The sequence below is a fragment of the Thunnus thynnus genome, chromosome 13 (genome assembly GCF_963924715.1).
Source record: "Thunnus thynnus chromosome 13, fThuThy2.1, whole genome shotgun sequence".
Classification (NCBI taxonomy): Eukaryota; Metazoa; Chordata; class Actinopteri; order Scombriformes; family Scombridae; genus Thunnus; species Thunnus thynnus.
In genome coordinates this window covers 3,826,885-3,845,446 of record NC_089529.1, presented here as the reverse complement: position 1 = coordinate 3,845,446, position 18,562 = coordinate 3,826,885, and the positions used below count along the sequence as shown (strand labels likewise).

General features: G+C 37.4%; 1 protein-coding gene across 1 annotated transcript; it reads right to left on the bottom strand.

Moving 5' to 3' along the window:
- Positions 1–475: 475 nt before the first annotated feature.
- On the bottom strand, positions 476–8,631 carry capns1a (calpain, small subunit 1 a). Its single transcript, XM_067607326.1, has 11 exons — positions 8,468–8,631; positions 7,248–7,304; positions 7,126–7,162; positions 6,929–7,021; positions 5,940–5,997; positions 5,701–5,765; positions 4,998–5,070; positions 4,385–4,459; positions 2,728–2,844; positions 2,533–2,591; positions 476–2,413 (listed from the first exon to the last, which is right to left on the bottom strand). The coding sequence occupies exons 2-11, from the start codon at positions 7,292–7,294 to the stop codon at positions 2,387–2,389; spliced, it is 651 nt and encodes a 216-aa protein (XP_067463427.1). The 5' UTR covers positions 7,295–7,304; positions 8,468–8,631; the 3' UTR covers positions 476–2,386.
- Between the last annotated feature and the right edge of the window lie 9,931 nt (positions 8,632–18,562).

The following is an 18,562-nucleotide window of genomic DNA, read 5'->3' as shown; positions in this document are numbered from 1 at the left end:
CTGATATTCACTAAGCTTTTGCAGATATGACACTATATCTGGGTTTTTTTTTTATCAATGTCAATGAATTTTAAAAACCTTTCAAGGATACACTCCTCCTCTATATTAACACCTTGAAATCAAATAGAGGATTTAAAATGTTAAATTCCCACTATTATCTACTTTTATTCTCGAGGTTGTGATTTAGTGGCTTCAATGAAGTATAATATGCAGGAGGTAAGAATTCACATTATAAATATAATTAGTTGAAGCATCTTGGCAATCATAACTCCCTTAAGCCAAACGTCACTATTAAGTGGCTGAAAATTGGCATTGTTCCATTTCAAATGACTTTTGCCAATTCTGACAAAATGCTTGATCTGAATGGTGCAGAAGCAGAGCCCAGTCCAGCCAAACTATGAATTCATTAGTCACTGAGTAACAACTCAACGTAGCCAGCGATCTAATTGTCAGCAGTGCGTCAAAAAATAAGACACATTTATCATACCCTTTTTATTCCAAAAACAGCACAAGTATTTATTTTTGCCAAGCAGTTGAATGACTGTGGCTAGAACATTGTTAAAAACCTCTAATAATGGCATCTTTACTAGTGGCTGCATGCATTAGTGGCATACACATCTGTTATATATTATGAATTCACACATTGTCCTCGCGTTATCTGGTGCAGAAATTTTCAATAAGTACACAGTGATAAGTAGAAGTAACCAGTAAGCTGCTATGGCTAAGTTGCACTACCAGTATTAAACGGCACAGTATCAGCGTGCTCAAACAAAACATTGTCTCTTACTGTGTTAATGTACATTACTATAACAGAAGAAATATAGGGCTGGAATATAGTGGATATTTATATTAACAAACAACCATTGATATTAGGTAACTTGAAACAAAGTTTGGGATTTTTAGGCATTTTAGATATTTTCTAGCGGCTGTAGACATTAGGATTCCAGATTTCTAGGCATAAACATAAACAGCGGAACTCTGATGCAAAATAATGGAGTGTACAGGTCAGTAAACAATGATTTGCTTGCAATAGACTCTGGTGCAAATGAACCATAATCTATATAATCTATCATAACATCTGCCTAAATTTTCTTGAAGGTTTAACCAAAAATGGTGAACTGTCTGGTCAGTGGACTTGGGGACAATTTCACAAAGACACCAAATATAAATGAGGTCTAAAAGATGGTGAGACCTCAGATATATGTATAGCTTTATCAGTTAGACCTCTCCTCAGGGCTGTGAGGGCATGATTACCATCCCCCAGCACTCCTGTTGTGTTAAACTTGTTGGGTTGGGACAATATACATTCTTAGGTGACCTCATGTAATTCTCAGAATAGCTCCAACTAACTTGAGCAGAAATCTGTTCAGCCATAAATCCCGAAAACACCTGCAGTTATGCTGAGCCTTTAAATTGGACTCTCCTAAAGGCCATGTACATCCTTGCAGGTGACCTCAGTTACTCTGAAAGCTGGTTAGACCTCTGCTCAGGTTGAACTTAGATGGAGCTTTTCTGAGAATTTGCAAATATGTACGAATATAAATGATGTTGCCCTGATATGTGCAACAAAACAGCATAGAGATGGAGACGTCAATCAAGCAGCTATACTGTACATGCCCACACAGCTCAACTTTGGCAAAATAGGTGTCACAACTGTGTGAGTGGCAATTCAAATGCTAAAAAACATAGCCGACCAGGCTACAGCTTCATGCTGTTGACTCCAACTAAAAGTAGGTTTTCCAGTTTTTGTCAGCTGTGACAATAATTGATTGTTCTGAGATAGCCTGAGGTTAAGGTGGGTCACTATTAGGCTTTAAAATGTCAGTCTTTATTTTTGTGAAACTTTCCAACCTTTCAGCATTTTGGCATTAAAATAGTCTAACCAGTCCAACATACTGTATCTTTGTGAAACTGGCCCCAAATACAAACAAACAGCTTCCTGCTTTCACATTAGGTTTTTCACAAATGTCACGGTGTAAAGCATATTGGTGTTGGCCCGCCTCTTCTCATGCCATTTGGATTTGTGGGCATGAAGTCGATCAAGAGCCGATGCCAAAAAAGCTGACAAAATGATAACAATTCAACATTCTGTACTATCATGTTGGCTAAATAGTTGTCCAGAGCATTCAGTGCCATTTATTTTTTACCCTCAACTATAGGTACCATTGTGAGTGCAGGTTTGTGCTTTTTCCAAGTTATAATACAGTCTTACAAGTAATATGTAACGGTGACACCAGACATTGCATTAACATTCAAAATAAACCTGCACACACAACAGATTTGCTGAGTGACACGATAAGTTGTAGGGAAGGTCGAGAAAATATTTTGTATTGTGTAAACGAACAAAGTGGTTCCATAAAACAAGCATGAGAGGCATCGTCCGGACTCAGGAGTACATGGTCAACTGAAGCCACTGAAAAGACAAGAGCAGAGAAGACGACATCATGAAAACAGTGAACTGTTCCTATCAACTGAATCTAATGCTTTTAAAAGTTTGAAAACCCACTGATATTTAAAATGACATGAGTTTACCTCCTTAATATTGACTTTGATAGTCCCGTTGTTATCCTTATCCAAGGTTTTGAAGGCACCTGAATCAGAGAAGATATTAAGCCTACTACACCTTCAATTTATGAGATTAGATTTCAAGACAATCATTCTTATCACACAGATAAAGCTGTGCCACTAACCACAAAATCAATTTAGTTTATGCTCTTTGAAACTTACGGCACATGGCATCCAGCCTCACAAGGCAGCCGATATAGTTGTCGAAATCCATGTTCCCATTTTCATCGCTGTATCTGCGAATGATCATCTGGAACAGCTGGTCATTGAGGGGGAAGCCTGAGGAGGAGGTAAACAAATGAAGCCACTGTGATTTTATGATTAAACAGAATTTACACAAAGAGTCCATGCAGACAGGCTGCTTAACACAAATATATTCAAATAACTGGTGTGATATTCAAATCATTAACCCATTACACCGCAGCTCAAAGATTAGGCTTTTTACAGAGTTCAGAAACATTTCATTTCAACCTTTATTTAAGATTCTCGGAAAACCACTGAGGGCGACCCTTATTTACAATGATGCCGAGATTACAAATGGAAAACCAGTTAAAGACAGGCAGAGAATGATTATCAATTATATTCCTGAAGTGTCCAAGAGGTATGAGAGTATTCAGTTTTAGGTTAAAATTGCAAGAGGTTCCATGAGTTTGCTGCACCAACACTAAAAGTAGTCTTTCCAAGTTCAGTCCAGACACAAGGTACCTGAAGAGCCAGACAGTCACTGGAGCGGTTTAGAAGTGGACCAGAGTTCCAGTGCAACAGAGATGTGATGTGTGATGGTTATTTTCCGGTCAGGACTTTATACATACACAGATACCAGTGATTATTGCGTCACTCAGTCAGATAAGGCCAGCCGACCTTATCACAGAGGATACAGTGGTGAGTATTGTAGCCATCACGAGTAATAAATCTCAGGGCTGAGTGGTAAATTGAGTCTAAAGGCCCAAGTGTGGAACCAGCAGCATTTCTGGAAATTACATCCCCAACGAATTGGTATCTGGCTTGACAAATTTGTTGTCGAGCCAAATGCCAAGGTATTTGTATTCTGTAACCCTTTCGGTGTTTGAATCATTGATAGTAGAGATATGCAGATTACTCTAGTCTGAGTTTTTGGATATTGAAAAAAATCATAAATTTGGTTTTTATTTGTGTTAAGTATCAGTCTGAGATTAATGAAGGAATGTTGTGTTTTCTCGATGGCTAATTGAACAGAATCAGCGATACAGTGTAAAATAGTATCATCCGTACAGATGGGTTTGGCAGCCATGTAGGGAAGACACAATTTCATCAATATAAATGGTGAACAGGACAGGGCCCAGAATGGATCCCTGAGGCACACCCTTAGTAACAGGCGAGAATCCAGACTGGGCTCCCTCATTCTCACACGCTGACATCTGTCACACAAGTAATTCTGGAACCATTTGCAAGTATCCCTATCGAATTTTTATTTAAACTATTATTTACTTATAATTATACTACATTTGACTGGCTGCCTATATCTATCAATGACAATGATAAACATAACCTCACAAGTTATACATTTGGCATAATAATGGAGAGATTATCATAATTACATGTAGGTGTCTGGCTTACCATAGAACTATCAACATCCAATACTATCTATCTTAAAAACACAGCCACATGACTACTGATAGTTAATCAAAGGTCCTTTTGCAAGATCTTCCTGCATCTATGGCTATTGCTTTATCTGTGGCAGTTATTACTGGTATTAATCAAGTTTTGTTTTGCTTTCATTTTTTCAGTAGCTGAGCAAACATTTAAGCAACAATATGGGGGGGTTGGGGGGGCGACTCACCAGCAGCTCTGAAAGCGGTGGGTAGCTCATCTGCACCTATGACACCAGAACCATCTGCGTCATAGGACTTGTACACTCCCTAAACAATAAAAAAAATAAATTCCTGGTAAGCTGATTCACAACATATAAAGACTCAAAGAAAAAAAGAGTTTCTTTCCAACAACCTAAATAGACTAAATAAAAAATTATATATTTTTTTATTCATGTTACAATAAGATTATAATAATAATAATGAAGGTGTGTTTTTCTTCTACTGTAAAGCTTAATCAACTAGCACCAAATACATGTGTCACCTCATTGACAGAGTTCATTTGACAGGAGATGAAATGATCTGTTCCAGTGTGAAGCCAATTTAAATAACGTGTCCTACAGTAAACAGTGGTCAGATTAATCTGATGTAAAACATGGTAGTTATTCAAAATAAGGAGGAGTTTGGCACACTGTACATTCAAATCATAGTCCTTCATAATCTTGATAAATAGATGTCATTTTGCTAAATCTACAGTAGTTTTCTGTGTTCACTGTTACTGGAGATAATTAACTCTGCCCACAGGAATGTACCAGTGCAACACAGAAACAGATGTGTAGGACAAATAAAATGGGCCCGCTGTACTTGCCTGCCATTTTTTTATATTGTTCCAGAGGTGTTTGAATTCATGGAATCCCAGTTTTCCAGTGCTGTCACTCTGAAACAGCATTAAGGACAACAGTCTTCTTTTGCTGCAGCTTTACATTTGCATTACTACTACACACTATATTTGCTTAAGGTGAATTTTTATGTAGCTTCCTCATACGTGCAGTGCAGAGGTCACAGTAGGGAAAGCATGTAAAGTTTTTGTCTGACTTGTTCACAACTCTGCAGCTGTGGTTTGCACTACAAATGACAAGAATAACATAACTTTCATTTAGCTTAAATATCAAAAACACAGCTCACTTCCAGCTTACATTACAGAGCTATGAACCCTGTGTTTACATACTTTTGTGATCAGGGCCCCTGTACTTTTGAAGCAGCATGCCTGAGGAAACTGATATCTGCTCAGTGTTAAATCCTCACATATTTCAAGGTCATAAACGCTACAGGCCAAACTGAGCGCAGACTTGGCCTGACTGCGAAAATCTGTTCTGATGACCAAATCATGGCAGTCTTCATAAACTGTGGGTGTGATGGAGTCTGCTGAACCAACATGTCCCTTTTTATAGCCAACAGTTGATGTATTTGTTCTGTTCTGTGTATTTTTACTGTGCTGTCACTGTCAGCTTCATGCTATCACTTGGCTTACACAACACATAAAGCCTAGTAATGATAGAAAGGATACATCCATGACTGCCACCATGCTCCTGCAAGACTCAATGCTGAAACCATCTGTCTTCAGGTCTCCATCTAAAATATAAGAGAAAAAACATTCACCATGTAGTGTATCTCTTTTTAATATAAATAAAAATGTGTAAATACTGTGAAGGACTGAATCAGAGCAGACTGAGTAAAAAAGACAAGACAATAAATGTTTACTGCAAGAAATGAATTCTAAATATGACACACAAGAACATGTCTTACGCTTTGTAACGATTCTGTTTAGGATGTTCATCAACTCAGTTGGGCTCACTTCCATGTCCTAAACGACAAATATTCAAAAGTGCAAACATCAAAAAGCCTGCAGAAACACAATTGGATGGTGTAACAAAACAGATGGTGGAGAAAAACTCTTTAAAGTTGCAATACATTAAATCAAACCCAAAGTTATGCTTGGAGTTTTTTCTGCAATAGCCCTTCACTGTATGTAGTGAAGTAGTGGCGGACTCCACCACTGTAGTGGTGGAGTCCGCCGTTCCCACACTGGATTTGAATTTCCTACCTTACGATGAGGGATTACAGGAAAAAGATGCATGGCAAGTAATCAAGCACAATGTTATTTCAATGATAACACTGTTTACTGTGCACTCTCTTTACACTGTATCAGAGCTGTGTTAAGTTCAAAGCAAATGGAACTTCCTTCTGTTGCTGCTACACATTAAGAGTGTTCAACTGGAAAACCACAGTGAACCACAGTGCTGCAGAAAATGTAATGTGTTTGTCACTGCAAAAAAATACGTCTAAAAAAATAAGAGATTTTGCCGGAGCATTTTTGATTTTTGCAAGACAGTAATGAAACAAGAAGCAGCAGCCACAACGAGCTGTTACATGAAGAGATGCAGCAACATCCCTCCGACTCCTCCGTAACCAACTTTACTGAGCCCTGCTGTTGCGTGGAAAATTACTCACGCTCTGTGCCGCATGAAATTAGATCACAGTTATAATTATTTCTGACTGACTTCTTCATTAAGCCAATGCAAGTTTGTTTGGTTGGAGTAGGAGTAGCTACAAACTTAAGTGTTTGCTCTAGTATTAAACCACGGGTGTAACCAAACCAACCAGGACTGAAATCTTAATAACTTTAAACAGTTAAAACAAATGTAGGTCTTCTTGTTTATATGAAATGGAATAGTGTGGTTTCTGCAAAAAAAACACCAGAAATTAAAAGAGAAGAGACAGAAAGGTACACTCACTTCTCCGGCTAGTTGCTGGAAGACTCTGCGGAACTGTTTCTCCTCATCGCTCTCATGCTGCTCTGCATATGCAAGTGGCCTGCGTGGTGGAGGCTGCAGGATGGAGTCACCAGCAAACATTAGAAACACTGTCAAACACTGAGTTAGGAGTACAGTGACAAACAGATAAAGTTAATAAAATAATGTCTGTCACTTACAGGATCAGAAGGCACAAACTGGGCTGGGTCGATGTTGCTACAAAGACGGGATCAGAGATGAAGAAAGTTAAAACACAAACCACCTTTTTTGGTTGGGACAGGTACATTATGCTGATTCTCACCTGACAACATCAATGATGCCACCAATGAATTTTTTGGCAAAAAACATCTTCTGTCAACTGTGAATGTAAAACGCAACATAATTAGGCAAAAGCTTTGCACCACAAACACCACCTCAGTCCAGTTTATTGAAAACATTTGTTGATTAAAGACCTAGCACCATGGTTTTATCTATAGAGTAAGTGGAATAAAATGATTTGCAATTATGGTGGGAGTGATCACTTGAAGAAATGCATAATGAGCTGGAAAATGATTTCAGTAACAAAACTGGCAACAGTAATTAACTTAATTACGTAATAAGTCTTAATTCCAAAGTGCTGTAGTTTGTCCTCTCAAAGGAGATGTGTTTGGTTTCAATGGTATGGTGCCATAGGTCTAAGAAATCCCTAACAAAACCAGAATTCAGGTTCTAGTGAAAATATAATAAATGGACCTACTAACAGTAAGAATCAGAAAGCAGGAGTAGAGGGCAAACTAAAAATAAACAATACATGCAATGCTGTCAACCATTACAAACATGTCCTATTTTACACATCGTTTACTATTCGGTCTTATCACGTTTGTGCTATGTTAACCGGTTCAGTGTTTCATGAGCTAAGCGAAAGCAGCACTGGTTGGGCTTGTTATCCATCAAGCAATGGCATGTCCTGTGTTTTCTTTCAATAACGTTACAAAGTCTAATCGGTGGCACACCCACTGGCCCCTCTTAAGATGTTTCCTGTATAGAAAATATTCGATGCCGCACCCAGAGTGCCAAAAAATAAGACCAAAATCAAGACGCTGTCTTATTGCACCATACGTTTACAATGACACCTCTAACTTTACGCCTGCTAGCAAGTAAAATGTCACACTTGTACAGTAACTGTTAAGATTGGGTAACTTGCTCTAATCCAACAAAAAACATATAAGTTAGCTGCAGTATATTAATGTTAAACTCGAAGATTGGCATTATGGCAGGGTAAGCTCACCATTTTGTTGACCCAATCTCACCGTGCAACATCTCAGTGTAACAAGATTTTAGCTACTGACGATAGCCTGTACAGCAGCTAGCTAGCTAGCTAAGCTAACATTAAGCAAGCTACATGGACACACGACGTTAACTGTCAAATTCAGCAAAACCCTAGTTAATTAACGTGATTAATAACGACCTAACTCTCTACTGTTTGTTTAAAGTAGCTTAAAATGACACTTAAGTCATCTAAAACTCGACACATATATTTACCGTAAGGCAACAGCACTCTTAAAGTTGTTGGCAGCGGTTGAGGGAGTTTCACTGTAAACTCAGCTGGCAGGAGGCTCCGTCAACACGCCCCAACTGACGCTGCAGAGAGGAGGAGGGAGGAGGAGGGAGGCGGAGACTGTTTCTGTCTTTGCATCTGTCAGTGCAGCATAGGAGATGCCTGCTAATCATTAATGTCAATCTAGTGCAGATGTTTCTTTTGGACTTGCGCAGAATGAGAATGTAGGCTAATGTCCTTTTTTTCAATCTTTATTGATAAAACACACAGCTATACAAATAGTGCAGACGTGCTCAACATAATGGTACACAAAAAACAAGAATAGGAGTTTAAATAAATACTAATAATAATTCAAAAAGAATCGGGATAAATGAACTTCATTAATATAAAATTAGATTTAAAAAACATATGCTATTCTACTTTAAAGAGTTCACCATACAATTTGACACTTTACTTTTTTTTAGTGTTTATAAGTTTAAAATATTCTTTAAATTCACATTTATGTATGTGAAATTTACCATATAGAATCAATAAGTGAACAGTGAATTCAATGTTATATTTATCATGTTCTAAAAATGTAATGACATTTTTACACTCAAATTTATGATTTATGATTACTTTTACATAATATATAATCTTCCATTCGAGCCCAAGAAGTAACTGAATATAGACAATGGTAAAATAAATGCGTTAAAGATTCTGGTTCATCGTTGCAAAAATTACATTTGTTTTCAATTCTAAGAATTTGGAGAAATATAGATTTGTTGGATGTGTAGGTCTATTGTGTGTGTACTTCAATACCTATAAAAATGTTGTCCCAAAAAGCCTTTCCTCCAGGAGTAATTTTCCTTCTTTCATAGAATGACTTACATATATGTTTATTGTTGCATCTAGCATTCATAATGTCAGAACCATTTATCATCAAAAGGGTTTCTATCCTCAGTGCTTCTTGAAACTGAAGATGACTTTTCATTAGATGTAATAGACCATTAGAAATCGTTTTCATTGCATAATTAAATTCTCTTCTTGTTACAGGAAAGGATTTAACAAGAAGGAATCACTCATAACTTAACAATAGACCGTTGGCATCAAAGAGATCACTTACATAAATAGTATCTTTATCAACCCAATTTTGCTTAATGATAGATTTTTTTTTTCAACAGTAATGTCTCCATTGTTCCATATGATGGTTTTGTGTGGGGAAAATGTGTGCATATAACATAATTCCGAGCTAGGATGGCCTGTTGATAAAATTTAGATAATTTTATAGGCAATTTGGTAATGTTAAAATCACAAGTAAGTAGAAAATAAAGACCACCCAAATTTCTAAAAACATTGTTTGGAATAAAATACCAAATAGAATTTGGGGCCTTAAGATATTCCTTAATCCATTCTATTTTAAATCAATGAAATTTAAAAATTCATATTCACCATTTTTTTGGACACTGAACATATTTCTTTTTGTAAGTGATGGTGTCTGTTTTTCCAAGCAAAATTAGTAAGTATGTTGTTGATTTTCTGAGATGTTGAGACTTTGACAAACACTGATAGAGACTGAAAGTCTTGAAATGCCTTATTTATTGTCACAATGCTGAAATTAGCTTCTCATTTGGTGTTAAAGAACCAGTGTGTAAGATTTAGTGGTATCTAGCAGTGAGGTTGCAGATTGCAACCATGGATGTATTATAAGAGCTGGATACTGGATTAAAAATGGTGCCCAATCAGTCCTATAGGAATTGCTCAGCTGGCACATACACCAAAAAAAGTTTCTAGCTTCCAGGTTTGCTTCCACATTGTGCAGCCCACTGAATATGCGCAGTAGTGTTTCCACTGCTGGCCCTGCCCACGAGTTACGCTAGGCCTATAGACTTTACATTGTGATGACGTCACAGATTTTTAGATCGCTTTTCTCAGCTCGAGGAAAGTTTTACAAATATAAAACCTTCATGGATCAAAAAATCATAATAGAGAGTCATAATTGACCTTGTTTGTAGTTCGAGGTGTCAACAGTTTTACAGATGTCTCTTTTACAATGGTGGTCTATAGGGAAAATACTCTTTGGGCCACAGAGAAATTTTTTGCTGCAATACCATGAGTGACCACTGGGAAAAATAGGTTGCAAGGCTGATTGTAGCCAACTGAATACCCCTCCCCTTCCACTCCCCTTCCAAGCATGTAGGAGAACCTACGGTGGCCACGAAACTCGTGAAAGGCCCTCTCTAGAGCCAGTGTTTGGTTTTTCTGTTCTGGGCTACTGTAGAAACATAGTGGTGCAACATGGCCGCTCCTGTGGAAGAGGACCTGCTCCCTGTGTAGAGATGAAGGGCTCATTCTAAGATAACGAAATTGAAACATACTTATGAATATTGTATTCCATTTCTGCTAAGTCTGTTCTGCTAGATGCAGCTAAATTTCTTTCTCTATACTGCAGTTCAGGGAAACATAAATAATTATATTTAACGGCTGATTCTCCATTTTCACCAGTTACACTTGTGAAAAAGTGTTAGACATCGTAGTAAAAGCAATGCTGTTTAAACCCACTTTCAGATTTGTGAAACCTTTATTTTGCTCATGAAAACAGAAAAAAGGGTGATCTCACTGCTTTTTTTCCCCATCCAGATCAAAACCCACTATACTTAGACTTGTCATGTCTGGACTAGATTAAAAAGGAGACTCCAGAGACTCATTAAAACACAGTTTCAGATTTGTGAAACATTTACTCTATTTGTGAAAACAGAAAAAAGGGTGATTTCACTGATATTTCTCCATCCAGACCACATTAGACTAGGTCCAGATCAAATATTCACAGAGGAGTAGAGCAACAACAGCAACAACAACAACAATAGATACATGACTAGCAACAACAAACAGCAGTTTACTTAGACTATACTTAGACTTGTCAAATCTGAAATGGTGTTTTAATGAGTCTCTGGGGTCTCCTTGTTAATCTAGTCCAGATTTGACAGCTCTGTAGTGGTTTTTGATCTGGACCTGGTCTAAATTGTTCTGGATGGTCATAAATGATGATGATAAAGATAATAGATAAATAGATGATAAAGTTTCCGTAGCTTGACTTGTCCTGTTTTACATTTAACTCAAGTTTAAACACAGGGAAGGGTATAGCAGAAGGGTTAACACTGTAAAAGTTGTGGAGTTTGTAATCACTGTGGTGTATCTGTCAGAATTCACTGGAAGACACCTACACAGGTTTCTTAAGCCTACAGTACTGTAGACCTACAGGTTCAGACTTGGTGAATGTCTGTGGTTTCTAGAAGTAGAGAATTACAGATGTATCACAATAATGGACTATATTAACATAACACACAATTCACAATCAGTTAAAGTCCTATAAAACTTTGTCCACAGGGTATCAATACTGATATAATTAGTCTCATAAGAGAATTAAGTGGACAACCAACAGATAACTTAGAAAGATTATATTTACTTGTAGGAAAGTATTGACTTATAAATTACTCAACTATTCCAGATACTCACACTAGGAAGTAAACAATAATCCTGCAATAATGCACAGTTACAATGAAACCAATATGTTCTAAATATGAGAAACAGCAGTTAAATGAACCGACCACTATCAATCTGTTAAGTCATATTTTGCCATCTAGCCAAGCAAGTAAAGTTACACATTTTAAAACACTGAATGCAAATGGCACAAAATATATAAAACATATCCATTTACACACATAACCTCCTATACAGCCAGACATATCCAGTGAACTTTCTGGAGCCTGGCCAGGCTCGTATACATACTGTCCTATGAGCAAAGGGTACTTCATGGGTCTGCTGTGTCTGAACTCCATGTGAACTGCAAGCCCTCTGAACATATATCTTTAAATAGTTTCGCCTCTGCGAGTCAATTTCAACATTGACCCCCACACAGATATATACATTTATTTTGAAGTCATGTCACAGCACATAAGGAGAACAAATGCTTTTTCTACCCAAATAACATGCAGCTGACTGTGCCAGTAATAAACACTTACCAGTCCACTGTACCTGACTAAAATTTATGATCTCAGTAAGGGCTTGATTTATGTCTGTTCTGCTCAATGATTTATGTGTCATTATCTCTTATAGTATCACGATCATATGCAGTATTCCTAAGATTAATAGTGTTGCTGTAATATTTGTAAAGTATCACCCTTTAGTCCTTTTTGTAATGGTAATGGAAACACATTGAATGATTATTACTAAACTGTGCCATAGTGAAATGGATAACAGTGTTAAGGGAGCCAAATACCTAATTCCAACATTAACAAAATAAATATAGATATAGATATAGGTAAAATACGTAAAGATATAGTTGCTTATTGTAATGAGAAACTCATTTTCACCTAACATTGGTCTTTGTTCGTTTGTCTGATTGTTGCTGACTGGCCATGCTGCTCCCTATACAATCATATGTTCATATATATGAAAATCATTCAGTCATTCATAGTGTCAAGTGTTCAAGTTCAAGTGTTTTTCATATAGCCTACAGCACTGTGTGTTCAGCGTGAATGTAACTGAATGGTCTGCAGTATATGAGCTTAACAGGGCAGTTGTTTTATGTCAGTTTGGACACAGAGCTGATTGGCCAGTTGGCTATGGTCAGTTATAAGATAAGATTAAACATATCTGAGCTATAACTATAGAATGCATCTGGTTAAGAAAAGGAAACTGGAATATAAACAGAATACCATATATTGGCATTATATTGATTGTGAATTATATCATATTGTTTCTGTGTGTTTACGGTTCTGTCTCAGACACTCTAATCTGAGCTGTATCATCTGTCTCACTGCAGGTTAAGCGCAGAGTGTGAGCCCTCTGATCAGGAAGGTCAGTCATTTTTTCATTCCCCTATCCTTTACTAGCTGCAGTATAAAAGTATTACTTATCTTCATTTTACAGGAGACCCACATGGAGCTCCTTTAAGGTCCTAGGTTGGTCCATAAACCCTAATTTGAGAACCACTGCATTTGACAGCTGATGCTCCACTTGCAGTTTTTTTCTTGCCCCAAATCATCCCATTTTACTTTGCTATCTTTAAATGAAAGATTTCTTTGGAGAAGTATATTTTTATGGCAGTCAAACAGTTTCATAGAGGAACTGGAACGCTGTTTAAAGGTCCTAACAATCCTTCTGAAGATTTGCCAATGGACTTGGGGCATGTTTAAAAATGATAGCACCGCACTGAATAATTAAACACAGCTTAATGAGGAGGGAGAGAAAATTGTGTTTTCATTTATTTTGACAAAATCCTATTCTCTGATAATTGGATAATATAAGCGGTGATTACCCTATACTTAGGATGGATTGTGCCAAACTGTCAGGGACATTTTTGTTCTGTGATCAGGATTATGTAGAAGAAGGAAAACTGCTTTTGTTTCCACAGATGGAAAAGAGCCTGAAGTAGTCACAGAAATAACTGCCGAGTCAAATGTCACTATTCATCCATTCTACTGAATTTGAAAATGAAAGAGATTAATCTGTGAATGTAGTTGGTCAGTTTGTCAGAAACCAACCCTAGCAAGCTATCCTATCAAGAGAAAGACTGTAGACTGAATTCAGATCAGATCCTGCTTTTTAAACATTGTTACTGTAATTCCTGGAGGAAAGACTCAAATCCTTGGAGAGGGGCAATTGGCATGACAATGGTTGAATATGAATCATTTGTGTATTGGCATAAACATCAAATGTTTCACCTTTAGTCATCTGCTTTAGAGGGTCGGGCACAGAACAGGACCCCATCAGGTTCAACAGGCTCAACATGGGACTGAAGCTGGGTTTAAAAGCTGAAGTTCACCATACTTCCTCTACAATACAGCCTTTTAGGAATATGTGAACATGCTGATTTTTTACGCCAGTATGTGCATGTAAGTCCTAAATAAATCCAGCAGGTGGAGTCAGAGAGTATTTGACAAACCTGAGTTACACTGAGGCAAACTGCTGTATCCTCTGCATTCACCATGCACACACTCTGAGTGCCAGTCATTTACTTAATAGATCTGCTTAGAATTGGCTGAATATAACCACTCTCTGTTACTGCCCTGTCTGCACTACTACATTTCAATCAGGCATGAAAAGCTCTGGATGTCTGTACTTTTTGACAAACACATAGGCTAGTTATATGGAGGCTTGAGTCCAAGATTGCCATTTTAAAGCATGACAAGGTTTCTGGTGGATAAGTCTTTTTTTTTTTTCTTAACATATAAATTCAAACTATCCTGACATACTGACACTATCTGATACTTAGATAGTTGTGTTTTATTGTTAAAGAAATGATCCTGGTACCATTCGTAACGAGTTTTGTAGAGCGCTCTATAAATAAAGATTATAATAATTATTATTATCATTATTATTATTCATCACTGTCTGTTTTCATTGATTTTCCATACAGTCATGACAACAATGGGCAAAAAATATGTGTATTTTTCCGAGCAAGTGTTCAGACTCTCAGACACTTTGACAATCGAGTCTCTTGTTTCTTGACTTCTAAAAACTGGTGGAGTTCGTCTCACTGCAGCTCTGTTTTTATCTTAGCTACATCTCCTCTTAATCCCTCGTGGCCAGCACTACCGTGGTTGCCTTGACAGTGCAGACACTTCGCCTGCTCTCTCCTCAACTGCTAAGTCTCAGTAGTACTATCCCACACTCTCACCACACACAGAAATGGGATTCATAAAAGATAGCACGTCCTTGAATGATGTATTGATGCATGACTGCTGCTACTGGTAATAATGTTCAATTCCAAAACATCTCTCTAGTTTCCACCCTTCAAATCCTCATGTGGAATGATAAAGAATATGAAAGTATTCCTCAGGAAAGTAACCGCTATGACAGTAATCATGATTATGATTTTGTTTTTCTGACTGACCTCAACTCTGCAATTTTCCTCAAATTGAATGTTTGTCACTTCCTGGCATGTAATCTAAACTATAGGCTTGACTTTCACAACTGTTGTTTACTTGGTTACTAAATGATATATATGGTCAGCCGTTGCATCTCTGACACCTGCCTCACATATGTGAATGCACTATTGTTCCTGCAAACAAAACACCCCATATGTCAGCGGCTCACTGCGCAGTGCACCCAGGAATGTCTAATTAACATCACAGGGAATATACTGCATATTAAAAACATTAAATGAACTGTGAGACTGAATACATGTATTTCAATATATCCGGAGCGTAATCTGATATTTAAGATCTGATAATATATGATGTGCAGTGCAGAAACAGTGATATCTATCCTTCAGATCCAACTCCAGCTAAAATTACTCCATCCATGAAATAGAGGTATCCATGGTTACATCAGGAGCCATGTAAAAGGGTGCCTCAGTGTATCTCTATTCTCTAGCAGTCTCCACCTTTTTCCTCATTCATCATTTGAAAGAAATCACTGTGCCACCTCAAGGTTTCCAACAGCTATGATTTGGTTTTGCAAATGAGATTTGCAGTGAATAATTTCAATAATTTTGATGAAGATAGATTGGTTATTAAATATCTCTGAATTATGAATGCAAACCATATTACGTCTGCAGTTACCTGCTTGACTTTGAGGGAATGAAATGCAGAGCTTAAGTAGTTCAGCGCTACAGAGGCTGCAAGTTGAAATGTTGTATAGGAGCATCCCCAGTACGACATATTTGCAGTCTTCAGAACAACCTGTTACCTTGACAACGCAATTTTATCATTCAAGCCCATTGCTACCTTCTCTCACAGCAGGAATCAAATGTGGCTTAAATGTATGTTGCTGCAGGGTTTTACACCTCTATTCAGGGTAGAAATGAGACATCGGATGGGTTGAGATGTGCAGAAAATTTGGAATTATGATTTCACTTCCTTGCTGCATAGTGGTGAAAATATGAAATGATTTTCTTACCTTTACAATGTTTGGAAATGTGTAACAAAAAACAGATTGGATAGTATGATTGAAGCAGACACTGAAAGATAATATTTTAATATATGATAATGACTGAAGACTAAAAATGCTGTTGTTTTTCATATACACTGAACTACATGACAGATATTTTAAGCATCTCAAATACTTCTGTAATGGCGTGGCATTAGAAGGGATAAACTGTAGGGATTAGACAGAGGAGTTCATACATTTAAATTGGCAACATGTAATTCCCCAAATACCAGTGACCTTAGGGTGGTTTCTATTTCCAATGCCTTACTCATGCAGTTATATGCCTAATTGTCGGGCCATATTTGCAAGTTAGTCATTCTGATAATTGTTATGCAAGCTACATGTAAGCTTTGCATGAGGCAAGCCCATCTGTTGTTGTGTCCCTTTCCATGAATTCCATAAAAATCCATGAAGGAATTCAAATGATTTTCCAAAGGTATCTAAATCAAATTAGCGATGAACTTTTATCTCTGAGCTCTTGAAACCCAGAGCAGTTGGAGAAAAGAGAGAAAACAGCCATGCTCTTATCTGAAGTGGACACTCACACATGACTGACTGCTCACATTGTATATAGAGAGGGTGGTATCCCAAATTTATTTGAAATACTGAGATCATGAGTCCAAGCACTGTAGTTTTAACAAAACATCTGCAGAGGAACATTTTTTTAATCTATTGTTTCATCTGTTTAATTGTATCAGTTGCCTACATGCACTGATGGTCTAGGCTGTCTTCTACAAGCCCCCTTCACACTGCAACACTGCCAGGAATAACATTCTTGTGGGGATATACTGAATCCCTCGATTCAGTATTAAATGGGCCAAATTTAAACATACTAAGTGTAAAAAGTGAAATATTGAAATAATATCTTGCAGTTTAGGTATGTAAACTGCATCTCAGGTCAATAAAACAACACACCTCATAGCTACAGCCTTGTACACGTGTGATGTCACCTTCCTTTCTTGTTTGGCTGAGCTCAGAAGATTAGGGGTGCATTTGCCGGATAATGAACAAGGTCAGTGTGGAATGACTGTGTGCTGGATGGTCATGGACGTCAAAGTCATGGTAGTCTGTTGCAGAACTTTGATTTATATCCACCAACTTAACTGTGCTCGTACTATATGTGAGAAGTGATTGGGACAGTGCTCGGAGCTCATATAGAGTTTATGTCCGATGATACTGAATGTAGTATGATTTAATAGTGCTTTTCATTGGGTACATTTAGAGACATGCCGTGATCATCTCATTCACATTCAATTGATAGTCAGTCACATTATTCACCTCTGACATTATGGAGGTTCCTCTCTGACCACAACTATACAGAAACTCCTCCAATTAAATTAAATCTGTTCATCTTGATTAAACAATATAAAGATCTAATCAGTTTAAGAGTTGCTGTGCTTTGAATAGTGTAGTGTGTCATCCTGAAATATGTGGCCTTTAAAGGATAGGTTCCCCCTATCCCTCCACTGCAGCTCAGCAAGGAAATGCTTTATGTGAAAATACAAAGAGGGAATATCACACAAAAAGACAGTAACTTTGAGAGATAGCCATGTGATTTGTTCAACTGACTGCTGAAGCTTCATATTAGCTTCTGATTAACTTTGGAATTCACTTTTACACAGAACAAGAGCTGGAGGTTTTGCCTCCCGTCACTTACATTAGAATCACGTTAAGGAGGGATCTCTCTATGGCCAGTAGAAAAATTGCAGTGACCAACAACTCTTTCAATGTATGGGCATGCTAGTATTGTTTTAAAATTAACTTGAAAAAAATGCAAAACTATTCTCAACACAAAAAGAATTTAATTATCCAGCAGGGCCTCTGTGGGAGTTTGAAAGTCCTGTGATGGTCTGAATCAATCAGAGGCTTCTCCACCCAAAAAGGGGGAAATGCTGGATATCTTCTCTTCTACCTAAATTCAAAATAGCTTAATGTCAGCCCTCCTATGATATATATATATATATATATATATACACACACACACACGGGTGTTTTCACTTAAATTACCTGATTAGACCTCTGTGTGGGTGTAGAGAGACTGATTGGCATCTCCTTCACTCTCCTGATAGGGCGTAACAACTACGCTTTATCAGTTTTATTAGTACATTAGTAGTTTAGTCAGGTAATTTCTAGCATATATCTCCACTTGTTTATCAAATCTGTGT